Source organism: Hemitrygon akajei, chromosome 12 (assembly GCF_048418815.1).
Source record: "Hemitrygon akajei chromosome 12, sHemAka1.3, whole genome shotgun sequence".
NCBI lineage: Eukaryota > Metazoa > Chordata > Chondrichthyes > Myliobatiformes > Dasyatidae > Hemitrygon > Hemitrygon akajei.
In genome coordinates, this window is record NC_133135.1 from 36,867,007 (window position 1) to 36,884,339 (window position 17,333).

Sequence of the window (17,333 nt, forward strand, 5' to 3'; positions counted from 1 at the left end):
GACATTGCCTATGTGGACTTTAGCAAGGTATTGAACAAGGTCCCGCATAAAAGGTTGATCAAGAAGGTTTGGTCGCTTAGCGTTCAAGATGAGATAGTAAATTGGATTGTAGTAGATGGTTGCCTCTCTGACTGGAGACCTGTGTCTAGTGAAGTGCTGCAGGATTTGGTGCTGGGTCCATTGTTGTTTGTCAAGAATATCAAAGATCTACTGAATTAACAAATTTGCAGATGACACCAACATTGGGGCTGTAATAGGCAGCGAGGAAGACTATCATGGCTCGCAGAAGGATCTGGATCAGCTGGAAAAATAGGCTGAGAAATGGCAAATGGAATTTAATGCAGACAAGTGTGAAGTACTGCACTTCGGTAGGATCAGCCATGGTAAGTCTTACACAGTGAACGGTAGAGCACTGAGGAGTGCAGTAGAACAAAGGGATCCCGGAATACAGGTCCATAATTTGTTGAAAGTGGTGTCACAGATAGATAGGGTCATAATGAAAGCTTTTGGCACATTGACCTTCATAAATCAATGTATTGAGTACAGGAGATAGGATGTTATGCTGAAGTTGTATAAGACTTTGGTGAGGCCTAATTTGGAGTATCGCGTGCAGTTTTAGTCACCTACCTACAGGAAAGATGTAAATAAGGTTGAAAGAGAACTGAGAAAATTTACAAGGATGTTGTTGTGCCTGCAGGATCTAAGTTACAAGGAAAGATTGACTAGGTTAGGACTTTATTCCTTAGAACATACGGGACTGCAAGAAGGTTTGATAGAGGTATACAAAATTATGAAGGATATAAATAAGCAAACGGGCATTTTCCACTGAGGTTGGGTGGGAATACAACCAGAGGTCATTGGTTAAGGGTGAATGTTGAAAAGTTTAAGGGGAACATGAGGGAAAACTTCTTCACTCAGAGGGTTGTGAGAGAGTGGAATGAGCTGCCAGCATAAATGGTGCATGCAAGCTCAATTTCAACGTTTAAGTGAAGTTTGGATAGATACATGGATGGTAGGGGTATGGAGAGCTATGGTTTGATGGGAGTAGGCAATTTAAATGGTTTTGGTGTGGACCAGATGAACCAAAGGGCCTGTTTCTGTGCAGTACTTTTCCACGACTCTGTGACTCTATGACTTTAAAAGTCTTCAAGAAAAACGTGAGAAATCCTAGCCCATCATAGAACGAAGTGAAGATGGAGCATTCAGCTGGGCATTCTCTTGTGCATGTGGAAGCCCAACGAGATGGCAGAGGGAATGTACCAACTTTCATATTGTTGAGCATGTCCTGCCCCACCTGCATCTCCCTCATTGGCTTCAGAATCCTCAGAACTGCAGTAGAGGTAAGTTATTCTGGATGTCAAGGAACTAGTTGAGAGTGAAATGAAATAGCAATGATAAAACGTGGATAATATTGTTAAAAGACTGTGCTTCCCCCTTTCTATCTTTGCTGCTGTCATGTATCACCTTTGAAGCTTCAATGCAGATGCTGGATAACCTAAATTAAACCGTGAGTATTGTGGAGAGAGGAAGAATTAATGTTTCAAGTTAACAAATCCTCATCAAAACTTGGAAAAATTCTAATGAAATATCATTCATCTATAAGGTTAACTCTGTTTCCGTCTCAGATGCAGAGGATTCTCAACACTTTGTTTGTTTTAAGGATTCCCCCAGCTGTGCTTGCTTTTCACAATGAAAAGCTTAAAAGAGTAGTAAAACATGGAGAGCACTAGGTGGCAGGCAAGTGCTATAAATCAGTTAAAGATAGCACGAGTTTTGATAGTGTTACTTGATGTTTGATGCTATCTCTTGATGTTAATTATAATTAAGTGAAATACATGGAATAAAATGACAGTGGATAGAAAATTAGCAAAGAACAATAAAAATGAATAATGGAAAGACCAGAGGGAAGAAAACAGTGCTATGAGCTACAGGTGGATATTACAATCATTTTTTGATGAATCTTATACATTAACTACTGCATCAAGTTAATTTCTCTGCTCTAAACTTTTCTAATCAAAATTCGCTTACTCTGACTTGACCAGCTGAGCATTTACAATTCTCTGGTGTAGAGAATGCCAAAGGTGTGAAACCATTCCTATCCTGAGTCTAGTTTGAGACGCTCCAGTCAAGGGAAACCATCTGTGAAAATCTTTCCTGATGATTATTTAATTTTTACCTGCTCTTCTTCTCATTCTCTAATTTCTAGCGAGTGCTATTCATAGACCATAAGACGTAGGAGCAGAATTAGGCCATTTGGCCCAGTGAGTCTGCACCACCGTTCAATCACGGCTGATTTATTTTTCCTCTCCACCTCATTCTCCTGTTTTCTCCTCATAACCTTTGATGCCCTTACTAATAAAGAACATATCAACCTCTGTAAATATACCCAGTGACTTGGTTTCCACATCTGTCTGCAGCAATGAATTCCACAGATTCACCATCTTCAGGCTAAATATATTCTTCCTCATCTCTGTTACAAAGGGGCATCCTTTTTTGAGGCTGTGCCCTCTGGTCCTAGATACACCCAATATTGAAACATCATTTCCATATACACTCTGTCTAGGCCTTACCATATTTGCTAGATTTCAATGAGATTCTCCCCCTCCTCCCTCCCCACCCCATTCTTCTAAACTCCAGGGAATATGGTCAAAGCTATCAAATTAACCCTTTTGTTCTTGGGATCATTCTCATAAACCTTCTCTGGACCCTCTGCAACAGCAGCTTAACCTTTCATAGATATGGACACCAAAACTGCTCGTGATACTCCATATCCTGTCTGACCAATGCCTTACAAAATCTCACCATTACATCCTTGCTTTTATATTCTTGCCCTCTCAAAATGAATGTTAACATTGCATTTGTCTTCAAAGGTAGTGAAGAAGGCATTCAGCACACTGGCCTTCTTAGTTAGAGCAATCTGGGAAATTATGTTGTAGATCTACAAGATGTTGGAAAGGCCACACTTGGAGTATTGTATTCAGTTTTGGTTATCCTGTAATAGGAAAGAGTGCAGAAAGGATTTATCAGAATGTTAAACAACACACGCAAAATGCTAGAGGAACTCAGCAGGTCAGGCAGCATCTAGATGCTAATTACATCTAGATTCTGTCTGACCTGCTGATTTCCTCTAACATATTATGTGTTGCTTTAGATATCCAGAATGTTACTTAGACTTTGCGGGTTTGGTTTACAAGGAGACTAGGGCTTTATTCACTAGAACATAAGAGATTGAGGAGTGACCCAATAGAGATGTATGAAATCATGAGAGGCATAGACATGGTGAAAGCTCATGGTCTTTTTTCCAGAGAGGAGATGCTAAACACAAGAAGGCTTAGATTTAAGGTCAGAGACAAGTTATTTAAAGGGGAAGTTGGGGTAGCTTCTTCATGCAAAGGGTGGTGTGTATTTGTGATTGAGTTGCTAGAAATAGTAGCTGAGACAGGTATGTTAGCACCATTTAAAAGACAGCAAGAGAAGGACATGGACAGAAGAGGTTTAGAGGACTGTGGGTCACTCATGGGCAATACGGGACTAGCTCACTGGCAAAGCTGTTGACATGGACAAGTCTGGCTGAAGGGTCTGATTCCTTTCTGTATGACTTTATAATTCTATGTAAAGATACATTGAATGAAAAATATATAAATCCTATGAGCTTGCATTACAGCCCCGCTCTGACATTTGGTTAAGGTTTGCCTGTTCTGTTCACTTACGTGTTACAGTGCGCAAATGTGACGAATTGAAAAGTCTGTGGTGGATAGTTGCAGTTATGATTAGCAATTGAAAAATATAATAATACATCTCATTGTCCATTCACGTATCATGTGCGTGAACATTTGACTTTACTTCACCATTGTTCATTTTTATTGATAAAATGGATAAGAGGCCAAGAATCCTTGTTTTTCCTTCTGGTATATGACCATTGCTGCTTGTTTTCTTTTGCTAATTTGATATTTAACATGAGTGAAGATCAGAATTGTGGAAAATAACAGCAACATTGTGTGAAGAGGGGAACTATCAGCACAGTCAAACTGACAGATGAGGAGGAGTGATTTAGGCCAGTGGAAGCACACCAATACTCAAGCAATGAGTAACTCCAGCTCTGTAATTTGTCCCCTTCGAGCTGAATGAGGAGAGGGGCTAATTCCAGTTCACCTATGTATGTAAGTCAGTATTCTCAGAAATCAAATCAAATATCTACTTTTTGTAGGTAGTGGGCAAAGCTAGTCTTGTGTTCAGATGTTTATCTGGATTTGTAAATGAGGCTGACAAGACTCCCAATTGAACATGATGAGGTGATGATGAGCTACCTCCTTGAACTCTTATGGTTCTTCTGGTGTAAGTATTTCCATAACTGTTGTGTATATCTAGGAATTAGACCAGCGATATTGGAGTAGAAAATAATGATAGTGTAAGACTTGGAGGGAGAATCCTATAAATTCTGTGGCTTCTATCAGTCTCCTGCTTTTGTCTCTATTAATAGTACAAGTGGGGTGCTTTAAAGGTGATGTCATTGTATTCCAGATGAATAACTGCAGTGCAAGTTTTGATGCCACACATTGTAGTTGCATGCATTACTAGGTTGCCAGTCTAGTTGATTGTTTTGTCCTAGATGGTATTGAGTCTAGTCGGAGTGGCACTTAGCCAGTCGAGAACGTATGGTGGCACTTGTGGGCTGATCCCAGCACATCCTTGGGTGAGTTGATTGTTAACACAAATGATGCATTTCAGTGTGTGTGTCAATGCACATGAGAAATAAATCTGAATCTGAAGCTCGCAATATTGAGCAGCTTGTCATATGAAGAGCGTTTGATGGCTCTGGGCCTATATTCACTGGAATTCAGAAGATTGAGGGGTGACCTCATTGAAACCTATCAAATGGTGAAAGGCCCCAATAGAGTGGATGTGGAGAGGTGGGAGAGTTTAATACCAGAGGACGCAGCCTCAGAATAGAGGGGCATCTATTTAGAATGCAGATGAGAAGAAATTTCTTTAGCCAGAGACTGGTGAATCTGTGGAATTCTTTGCCACAGGTAGTTGTGGAGGCCGTCTTTACATATATTTAAGGCAGAGGTTGATAGATTCTTGATCGGTCAGGGCATGAAGGGATGCGGAGTAAATGTAGGTGATTGGTGCTGAGACGAGAAATGGATCCGCCATGATGAAATGGCAGAGCAAACTCAAGGGCCAAATGGCTTGATTACATTCCTTTATCTTATGATCTTTTATTTAATCACGAGAAATTTCACTAATACTGGCAACCCGCAGTAACACACAAAAAATGCTGGAGGAACTCTGCTGAGCGGACAGCATCTATGGACAGGAATACAGACTTTTGCATTTCAGGTCAAAACCCTCCATCATGACAGAATGGTCTTGGCACAAAACATCGACTCTTTATTCCTTTCCATAGATGCTGCCTGACCTGCTGAATTCCTTGAGCATTTTGTACCTTGCAGAAGGTGGGGAAGCAATAAGTATCAGGATCTGAATGATTTACTGCAGAATATCCAGCCTTTGACCTGCTCTTGTATTCTTTTGCTGCTCTAGTTGAGTTTCTGGTCAATTTAGGAATACTAATGGTGAGGGACTTGGCAATTGTCATGCCATTGTAGTTCAAAGTTAAGTTCACAGATTCCCTCAATAAAGATGTTCATTTTTTCTGATGTGCAACGATTCTTGTCAAATCCTAAAGTCAGTGTACACACGAAGGGTATTTACTTGTTCTTTGAATAAGGCCGTTAACAATGCAAGGTAGAAGTAGATAGATAGATAGATAGATACTTTATTCATCCCCATGGGGAAATTCAACTTTTTTTCCAATGTCCCATACACTTGTTGTAGCAAAACTAATTATATACAATACTTAACTCAGTAAAAAAAAGTATGATATACATCTAAATCACTATCTCAAAAAGCATTAATAATAGCTTTTAAAAAGTTCTTAAGTCCTGGCGGTAGAATTGTAAAGCCTAATGGCATTGGGGAGTATTGACCTCTTCATCCTGTCTGAGGAGCATTGCATAAGTAGTGTCAATATGGCCAAATCCATGACTCTATAACCAACACTGAGGCTGCATTTTAATTTCTGTTGGTTAATAGTGATCTAAACATAGTACTTGTTGAAAGACAAGAGACTTGGAGAGAAAAATAAAGGCAGGAAGCAAAACAGAAGAATGATTTATGGGATTGAAAATTCAAAACCGAGTTTGGGTGTTTCCTTAAAAAAACACATTGTGATTATTTTGCCTGGCTTCTCAGAATTATCTGAGTTGTTAAAAAGGAGACAGGTACGTTTCTTCAGCTGTTCTCACCAGAGGATTAGCTAGTTAGAGTCCTGCTGTGTGAAACACCCACCCCAGAAAAATCTATCAAGAGCATGTTACAGGAATGGAAATTCACAAGAGGGATCAGTCATTTCCTAAAAAATGCTGAGAGATAAAATTTGCTCTGTTTCCAAGAAACAGCAGAGAAGTTAGTAAAGATAAGTTGCTTGACCTTCCTCTCAGAAGTGATAATCAGCAACATTCCTTCTGCAAGACGAAAGTTTCTGAAGTTCACAACGGAGCCTCTGACTAGATAAAATGCTATCTTGAAAAAAATACTCTCAGGCTATGGACTCTTCTGTAAAGAAATAACCAAAGGCATCCTTTCACCATCCTCCTGTCTACCTGAGTTTCTACAGCAAGCACTGTAAGTTTTCACCTATAGAAAAAAGTACTGCTGAAGGGTTTTGGCCCACAACGTCGACTGTATCAAAATCATTGACTAAGTTTGCTGTACATTACTGGGGAAATAAACAGTAAACCTGGTTGATGATCTCAATACAGTTGACGTTTGGGCCAAAACCCTTCGGCAGTACTTTTTTCCCTAGATGCTGCCTGGCATGCTGAGTTTCTCCAGCATTCTGTGTGTGTTGCTTGGATTTCCAGCATCTGCACATTTTCTCTTGTTCATGCAATGCTCAATAAATGTTTGCACCAGTATTCTTTAAAATTGTAAACAGATGAAAAGGTTGTTAGCCGGAATAACCCTGGGAGTGGTGGTGATGGAGCTAGGGTGGTTGTTGTTCGGAGGGCACTTTTAAACATCATCTCCCCCTCTCAAAGTCTTATAAGCAAACATACCCTTCTGCAAGGTGACCAGTTACGGTAATTTAGACCATCTTTTAAAGAGTGTTTAATGGGATTCAGAAAGGCTTAAAAGTAATTTTAAATGTTTTATGTTTTTAGAGTTGTTTGAATTTTGACCATAAATTATAGGAGCAGAACTAGGCCATTCAGCCCATCGAGTCTTCTCTGACATTCCAGCATGGCTGATTTATTCTCAGTCCCAACCCCATTCTCCTGCCTGCTCCCCGTGACCTTTGATGCCCTGATTAATCAAGAACCTATCAATCTCCACTTTAAATTTACTCCATGACCTGGCTGTGAAATTCCAGAGATTCACCACCCGACTTCTGTAGAAATTCTTCTTCATCTCAGTTCTAAATGGACGCCCCTCTATGGCTATGCTCTCTGGTCCTGTATTCACTAGAATTCAGAAGAATGAGGGGTGACCTCACTGAAATCTATTAAATGGTGAAAGGCCTTGATAAGAGTAGATGTGGAGAAGATGTTTCCTTTGATGGGAGAGTTTAAGACCAGAGTACACAGCGTCAGCATCGAGGGGTGTGTTTTAAAACTGAGATGAGGAAGAATATCTTTAGTCAGAGAGTGATGAAGCTTTGGAATTCTTTGCCACAGGCAGCTCTGGAGGCCATGTCTTTATGTATATTTAAGGCAGAGGTTGATAGATTCTTGATTGATCATGGCATGAAGGGATACGGGGAGAAGGTAGGAGACTGAGGCTGAGAGGAAAATTTGATCAGCCACGATGAAATGGCAGAACAGACTCGATGGGCCAAATGGGCTAATTCTGCTCCTATATCTTATGGTCTTATGATGCGATTACAGCTTGGGGTTCAGAGTTCTGGAGTTCAGAGTTCAATTCCAGCAGCACCTACATGGGCCACAAACCCAAAGAAATCTGCAAATACTGAAAATCCAAGGCAAGACACACAAAATGCTGAAGGAACTCAGCAGGTCAGGCAGCAACTATGGAAATAAATAAACAGTTGACGTTTCGGGCCAAGTCTTGATGAAGGGTCTTGGTCTGAAATGTTGACTTTTTATTCATTTCCATGGATGGTGCCCGACTTGCTGAGTTTCTCCAGCGTATTGTGTGTTTTGCCATCTATATGGAGTCTGTATGTCCTCCCCAGGGAATGCATGGCTTTTCCCCATGTGCTCTGGTTTCCTTCCACTGTCCAAAGATTTCCTGGGTAGGTTAATTTGATCATTGTAAATTGTCCTGCGGTTAGGTTAGGGTTGATCGGGTTTGTCGTGGGTTGCTGGAATGAGGTGGTTCGTAAGGCCGGAAGGACCTACTCCATGCTGTGTCACTAAATAAAATAAAATTAGCCCACAGTGTTAAAAAACACAAATTTCAAATTCCGCAGGTTAATTAATTTTTTAATTCACATTTCTGACCAATTCTAAAATAAACTTACTCTGGAATCTACAGGTTCCATTTTAAAGCTTTGCTGGGTTTCAGTTTGTAAATGAATAAAATTTACAGCAGTTTTGTCTGATGTAATGACAATTGTGCTAACATGCAGTTCTGCAATGAATCCTCCTACAGTTACACTATCCCTTCAGCACCAACATGGGGCCTGTTGCATAAAATCAGTCACGGAAAGCTGAATGAATTGGCACCTTAAAGCAGCTATTAGTGTGTGGAAAACAAAATTGAAAGGACAACTTTGACTTGGTCACTTTATATGCCAATTAAGGCCAATTATTAATTTGAAATGTGAATGCTAATATTCTGTAGGCACTGAAAACAATTACCAGTAAGTTTTGTGAACAAATCTGCTGTAATAATTGACTAGGCAGCAGCATCGCACAAGATCCTGAAAGAACTCAGATGGTTAGGTAGCATCTACAGAGGGAAATGTTTCAGGTTGAAACATTGATCTAGACTGATAACCATACAGTTCAGATTAATGGTCCAAATTTGAAACAGTGACTGCCTATTTTCTCCATAAATGCCCCCTGACCTGCTGTGTTCCTCCAGCATCTTGTTTCTTTAGAGCATCTTTAGTCTCTCCTGTCTCAGTATATTTCCACACACTATTTCAGCCAATAAGTGAATGAAATGTAATGCTACTCATCTCAATTGATGCCTTAAGAAGTGGGTTGAGCAGTTTTAACATATCTCACAGTCACCAGTAGATGGTGCTATTTCCAGCCAGGTCTGGAGTGGAAGAGAGGATATTTCAATCCATCATGTCACCAGGTTCACCAACCAGATGGAATCAATGGGGATTGGCTCTGTATTGGTTTCCACCATCCTCAACCAACTCTACTAAACCTGACTATAATTAGACAACTGTCTCACACTTTATAGGAAACAAATCTTTCAGCCTGTCGTACATTCTACGTATAATTTAAGTTTCTATCCACAATAAGCTGAAGCAAGTCTGATCATCATTTGGTTAAAGATTCATTCTGTTTGGGAATGTTAAATTGCGCTAATTGTAGCAATATTGCCTTTTACCCTACTTCTGATGTTCAGTTTCAGTGCAACTGATAAGAAAGAATTTCTGCACACGAATTTTGCTGTGGCAGTCAGCTGTAGCATGGACTAGGAGTGAATACACTATAAGTTTGCCACTTCAGGTCTTAATATCATGTGCACTCTGTCTACAATGGCTAGTGGAGTTGCCCCATGGACTCTAAGGCAGTCATTCATATTTTAAAATACAACGTAAATTTAGGAGACATCATAATGTGGGTAAAGTCTGGCACAGCCTGAGAGCTCTCAGGTTAGTTAACTGGTTGAATCTGTAATGAGGGGAATTAGTTATGTGAGTAAGCGAAAAAAGTGGATAATACAGACATTTTCATCTTTTCCAGGGAAAAATAACTGGATTTGGCTTATATCAGTTTGACTTGTTGAAAAGGGATTAAGAGAATTATTGTTCATCTTTAACTTTTGCCTTTAAAAAAAACTCTTGCACATTTTACATCAAGCAATTCACTTGCTGATCTAAATATACGGTGTTAGTGAGAAAATTCTACTTCTCATGAAATAGAAGGGGTGGTGGTGGTCTTGGATCGGAGAACTAAACTATATAGTTCGTAAAAGAGTTGTCAATTTCATTAAAACTCAGAAACCAAATCCAAGATGGAGGAGATATTTATTGCTGAATTACAGCAATAGGTTTTGTTGTAATGGTGTTTGACCTGCATAAATCACTTACTTAATGAAATATTCAGTTTGGTGACATCTTCCCTTTGATAAGTAGTTTTATTATTATAATTATAGTTTTATTAATTATATTAAATACAAGAACTACAAGTAATATAAACACAACTCGTCTCATTTGGAAAAGTGATTTACAGCTTTTGTTAATGACTGATATATGCAACTGACCCCAAACTCAAAGAGATTTATATAAGTAGCTTCTTATATACTGTTTGTTTCTGTCTTCTAAACACTAAAAAAAATGTCAGGTAAACTTCCATAAGTATAGGACTACAGATTACAGTCACTTGAAACAATATACACTATCAAGAGAAAACTGTGTACACAATTACATTTCTCATTTTGAGCTATTGGCACATTGGAAAGTAAACCCTTCCCTTATTTTTCAGCACACACAGCTAAAAGGAAATCCAAGGTGGTGCTCAATTTAAATTATACATTAAATAGAGTATGAGTATTTTATATTGATAAATGTCAAGAGGTAGGAAGGAAGCGTGGGTTACAAAGATTTCCCCAAAAACCTTTACTGAGTGAATACAAGAACTTGCCAGTCAGAAAAGGTGAACAAATTGGGCAATGGCAAATAGGATAGATTACAAATCTACATATTTACAGCTATAAATAGGCAAAAGGTTGAAAGGTTTGGCAATTGTGAAAATGAGATAGATCAAGTACATGGATAGAAAATAGATTAAAATAGAGAGTAAAGAGAGCACTAAAATGAACCAGAAACATGGCTCAATCCAGATCACTGTTTACACTATATAAAAGTTGTGTGCTTGAGAAACTTCACAAAATGTGAAGAATGAAATCTAACCCCTACCCCACCCCACAACCCCAAGCAGCTCCACCCCCACTCAATTTAAGCATTTCAGTGTAGTGTAAAATCCAGTCATGTTCAAGAGCAAAATCACCCCTAATCTACAATACTCTGTGCCACTAATGGGGTCATGTAATATTGATGCTTTCTACGTTTGTACAGTCCAAAGTCTACAACAGTGTAAACATCATCTAGAGAGAGAGTGTGAGTGTGTGTGTGTGTGTGTGTAAGAGAGAGAGAGAGACTGAATGCATGTGCATATTGTAGATATTACCAACATTATGTAATACTGGGAATTACAAGCTTAAATTGTGCAAACATTGTTATTTTGAAGTGAGCAACAAACCATTTAAATTATGTTTATTTTTAAATTAAATGATTTATTGCTGGCATTGAAGTAAACTGGACTGGAAAATGTAATAGTCTCTGAGATCTATGACTAGGGAAGCACTGGCACTGTGAAAGTTTTTATGCACTGTATTGGCTGGCAAATACCTATCCTAGAGTACAAGTGAGGCAGACTTTTAAATGACCTGTGTGTCAAATTTAATTGAGCCTGTTTAGTGACTACGTATGTCCTTGGTGAATCAAATTATTAGCAGTCAAGCTCCACTGAATTAACCTTAATCATTACAGACATTTTGCCACTGCTACCTGACAAATTGAGGAAAAGATTTCTTTAAGCTCAAATACAGTCTGCCACTGAATATTAATACCAATATATCAATGTTACAACAGCATCAAGCCAGGAAGCTGTAGAGATGTAGATGATCTGGGTCAGACTTCCTTAGACTGAAACATAACATTCATTTGACTAAACCATGTGAAAATATACTCTTTCCTATGTCCGCTAATAAAAGTCAACAAAGTGCAGCCTATTGCTTTATCAATATGAATTATGGGACATCATATAGCTCAGCATAATGAAATTTGTATTTACTGTATTTTTTGGTTGTAATTTGTAAACTATTTCCCATTATGTTAAGAAAGTAACTTGTGCAGTCTGAAGGGGTGAAGTATGTGTCATAAGGATGGGAAACTAATTATTCACTCTGTGCATCTAACAGAGGGCTTAAGTTGAAATGTTGGTTATTAAAGTGCTTAATAGCCATTGAAGTTGGAGGCAGCACCATTGTTCTTTGAAACAGCGCTATGGGATCTTCTACGTCACCAAGGAAGGGAAGACTGGTCCTTGTTTAACACCTCTTTTTAAAGATGGTACTCTCTCAATATTAAAGTAAGGTATTAATTTTTATTCTTGGTAAAGCAATTGGGTTTAAACCTCTAACCTTCTGGCTCTGAGGCTAGAGTTCTATACTATTTGCCTCAACCACAGTGCAGTAAAGATGGACATTCAATTACCCATCCAGAACTAAACCCCATAGAGATATGAATAAAGAAAATATTGAAATGATCAGAATGATATTAGCATAGAATGAGGCAGGGATAGGGTTAGTAAGAAGAACAAGGGAAGAAAGAGAGAATTTAATTTATAGCTTCTAATTGGCAATGTCTACTTTGTCATACTGCATTCATGGAATCAAGGTTTAACATTTTCAAGCAAATGCAATGGAATCTACATAAATTTGTTTTGCAGCCAGGCACAAAATCCCATCATGACCATTCCCATCATGCAAGTATTCTGATATAAACATAATTTTGTTTCAGAACTTGAACCTTAATGGAACATTTCATGTATTTCCATTAAATGGAAATTCCAATCTAATCAAAATTTGGATTTAAGCACAAAAACTTTTGGCGTAAACCCTTTCTGCATTTGTAAATTTAGGACTGGAATGTACACTGTACAATTCAAGTACTTTACAATAATTTGACACATGAATGTAACTGTACATGAATTTCAAAGACTGACCAATAAAGTGAGGTGACTGATTTCATTACAACTTTGTTTTGGCAGTGGTGAGAGTGGAGAAAACGGATTGGTTTTGATCTTTAAAAATAATCCAAAAGAACAAATATTTAAAGCATCTGTTTGTGCTGTTCTACCTCTTCTAACAAAGAGTCCTGCGTAAATGTGAACATCTTCCCAATTTTAGTTTTAGCTTTTGTGTACAGCTTCCGCCTTTAACCCAAGACCATCGTGGAGATGGCAATGAGTCCATGACATCTGTTGATTCATCTACGTTAGGTAGTAGGAACTATTTTCAACTATATAATTTGAGATGAACTATGATCAATGTAAGGCAAGTTTACATGGCAACTTGCTGGTTTAGTTAAACCATCATCTCCTGTATAGTACTAATTGGCAGGATGAACTGTTGCAATGTTTGGATGTCTGTATCATAAAAAATCTTTTGGCATGTTTTGAAAAGGCAGTCAGGAGTTCTTCTAAAGGTTAAACCATACAATTTTTGGTGAAACAAGGGCATACCGCATTTAATGTTAATTCATTCAGGAAAATGACAATTGGGTTATGTGAAAAATCCCCTCATATTTCTGGATAGGAATGGCTGATACCCATTTATAAATTGAGCTCAGTAAGTCTTGGCTATTCAAGGAATTGTATTGTGACTGCCTGATAAATAGGTGGCTGTAAAAATTCATGCCTGTTTTGTTGAAATGGCATATTTCTTCTTTTGCAGGGTGTGGGTAAAATAAAAGATTATGCAACCAAAAGTTCAAATTTTCCCAGCTTCCCCATCCTAGCGCTGCTAAAACCCAAACACAAGAGATCTTGAAAACTGCTAGTTGTCATCTGATGGTAATTGAGTTTAAAAACTGTAAAAGTGTCTATTTCAAAATCACACTCAACTACGTATTAGGCCTCTTGCGGTATTTCTTTGCACTATTACTTCTAACATCCTACTTTTTATTTTTACCAAACAGATTTTTAATCAAAGAAAACCTATTACTTAATTGATACTAGTGCCATTAAAACATCTCCAAAAGCTCTTCCAATGAAGTGTACTAAAGTGCTAACTGAATACATAAAATGGTATGTTCCGCAGATATAAACATCCTCATGATGCATTATCAGCTTCAGCTTCTTTGCTATACATTAGCAAATTGCTGCCTTTTAGATATACTGATAGCATTTTGTAATTTTTAACTTCCTCTGAAATAGTACAAGTTAGATGATCAGCAGGTTCAAACATGTTAATAGACTTGAAAAAATTAAGTACTAGTCATATGAGTAAAATAATCAAATATTCCTATGTATACTGGACATGCATATCTGATAATATGTCACTTACTCTATATTGCTGGTTTAGTTATAGTTAAAGGTTTACTGCTACAGATCTTCTTGTGAAGAGGTACTGGCATTAAAGAACACGATGGTGATGAAAGCATCATATTAGATGACAGAGACTTTTTAATCTGACAGTGAGGCCATGTTTTACAAACTGAAAATACAAGGAATTGGTGTCTCCAGTAGCTTTAGCAAAACTTATGCAAACACTGTAGAACTTTTGTATAAATGATTGAAATATGTGTGATATATCTTTTGTGTTCTGCATAAGTTTACCAGAAATATCTTAACAACTGGACAGCTTTGAATTTTGTAATATATTTAAAAAAATTGGTGTCACATTAAGAAAAAAGATGAACAAACCTAGTATATTAAGGAATCAAGAAATCTGTATCCCTTGCAACACACACAGTGCTGGAGGAACTTGGCAGGTCAGGCAGCATCTATGGAAATGAATAAACAGTTGATGTTTCGGGCCAAGACCCTTCTTCAGGACTGGAAAGAAAAGGGCGAGATGTCAAAATAAAAGAGGGGAGAGAGGGGAAGGAGAAAAGCTAAAAGGTGATAGGTGAAGCCAAGTGGATGGGAAAGGAAAAGGAGAGAAAGGAACCTGAGGAGACAAGAGTGGACCATGAGAGAAAGGGAAAGAGGAAAGGACACAAGGGAAGATTAAAGGCAGGTGAGGAGTGGTAAGAGGCTAGAGTGGGAAATAGAATGAAAGGGGAGGGGAAGAAAACGTTTTTTTTAACCAAAGGAGAAATCTATATTTGTGCCATCAGGTTGGAGGCTACCCAGACGGAATATATGGTGTTGCTCCTCCACCCTGAAGGTGGCCTCTTTGTGGTACGAGGAGGCCATGGATCGACATGTTGGAACGGGAATGAGAATTGGAATTAATATATTTGGCCAACAAGAAGTTCTGTTTTTGGTGGTTGGAGCAGAGGTGCTCAACAAAGTGATCCCATAATTTACAATGAATCTCACCAATGTAGAGAAGGCCGCATTGGGAGCACTGGACATAACAGACGACCCCAGCAGATTTGCAGGTGAAGTGTTGCCTCACCTGGAAGGACTGTATGGAGTCCTGAATGGAGGTGAGAGAGGAGGTGAACTTTAGCTGCTTGCAGGGTTAATAGCTGGGAGGGAGATTAATGAGGAAGGGCAAATGGACAAGGCCATCACAGAGTTGATGTTATCACAGATAACATTATCACAGATCCATGTTGAAAGCAGTGGGCAAGAGGGTAAAATATGTTTGGTGTTAGGATCCCTTTGGAGATGGCGGAAGTTGCGGAGAATGATGTGTTGGATGCGGAAGCTTATAAGGACAAAAGGAACACTATCACTGTTAAGGTAGCAGGAAGATGGATGAGTACAGATGTTCTGCAAACGGAGGAGATGCGGTTGAGAGCAGCGTCAATGGCGGAGGAAGGGAAACCCTGTTCTTTGAAGAAGGAGGACGTCCCTTAGTTTGGTGTGTGGTGAACGAGTGGTTACTTGGAAATTTGTGCTGTCACACACTTCATATTGAAGTGGCATTAACCAGTCCCTTCACAAAATCTCCTTCTAACTTTTCAGTATGCTACATGTGTAATATATTCATGCTGTTGAAAAGAAGCAGTGCTCTTGTGTGGAGTAGGCAGACACAAACAGATGCCTAACGAAAATCAGAATCGAATAAATCTTTGCAACTGGGAAGGTCACCCCTCAGTTGCATAAAAGTACAAGTAATTTCCACAAGAAGTATAGAATTCTACAAAATGACAACAAAAATAATTGATTTCTTGAAAAAAAGGTTAAATATTAAATTATGCAGCTATACTGATAATTTTTTAAATGAATGAAAAGAAAAAATGTCGATACCTGAAGGAAGAACAATCAATTAAATTGTGTTGACTACTTGTCAAAATCCATAGATCGTACAGGAAATTATAGGAGCAGATCCTTTCACTATAAGGTGAAGGCTTTTATTTCCTGACCCAACCGCCATCCCCCCTCCACCACAAATTAATTATCTTCTTTGATTTAAAAATGATTTTGACTACACGTTAAGGTTCTGTGTTCTGGCAGAACCATTGCTGCCCTGTAAGTTGAGGTTATGCTCTATATTTTCTGTTGGTAGCTGCTCCTTTTCTCGTTCCTTATCCGGATTCAACTGTTGAATTTCAAGGCTGAAATCGTAGGATGGGCTGCCCAGTGTGGAATATCGATCAGTACGGTGCTCCAGTAAAGCAGGTCCCCAGTCCTTGCTTGGTTTATTTGCATTTTTCAGGCGCTAAATAAACAAGAAAGAGACCTGTGAATTTGGACTTGGTAGCCAAGTTGTGACTAACCTTGGAATTTTGATCACTATATAATCAGCTTGCTAAATTGGCTTGCACACAGTTTCTAAGTAATCCTTAAATTACTTCTCAATGTCTAGATCCTGTGGTATTACAACTTTAGGTTCTCAGCTGTAACAAATAGTAATGTGTAAAAAAAATCCACTAAGGTAGCTTTGCTTTGTTCTTGTATCTTTTTGATTCATTACGCAGCTTTTCTTTCCTCTGTATGCCGTTTCTACTTTTCCTTCATGTACTGCAGTCAGCTTTGCTTGTTGAAAAGTAATGTAATTTTTCAAATAATGGAGATGACCTCAATCCTAATCTTCAAAATGGGAAACTGAGTTACTAGAAAAGATTATAAAAACTGATATGGTTTCATTTGGAAATGAAGCCACACTCATAGAATTATAAAAGATATTACAAAACTTCACTCTTGATCACTTGGCGATATTATTTCTTCAATGAAACTGAAAGCTGCAAGATTTCTCAGTCTAATGCATTCTATAACAATTCGTAAATTGGTCTATTTTTGTCACATGTACTGAGATACAATAGAAAAATTTGTCTTGCATACCATCAAACAAATCAATTCATTACAACAGTACACTGAAGTAGTAGGGTTGAGGTTAAAACAATAACAGTGCAGAATAAATTATCACAGTTACAGAGA

The 17,333-nt window shown here is 38.4% G+C and overlaps 1 protein-coding gene across 5 annotated transcripts in view; it reads right to left on the reverse strand.

The window, feature by feature from the left end:
* Positions 1 to 8,494: 8,494 nt before the first annotated feature.
* slc6a9 (solute carrier family 6 member 9) overlaps positions 8,495 to 17,333 on the reverse strand; it is a 257,010-nt gene continuing 248,171 nt past the window's right edge. For all 5 annotated transcript variants that reach the window (XM_073062905.1, XM_073062907.1, XM_073062908.1 and 2 more), the window contains one exon: positions 8,495 to 16,614. In XM_073062905.1, coding sequence (XP_072919006.1) covers positions 16,381 to 16,614 — 234 coding nt within the window. In that variant the 3' untranslated portion in view covers positions 8,495 to 16,380. The remainder of the gene's footprint in view (positions 16,615 to 17,333) is intronic.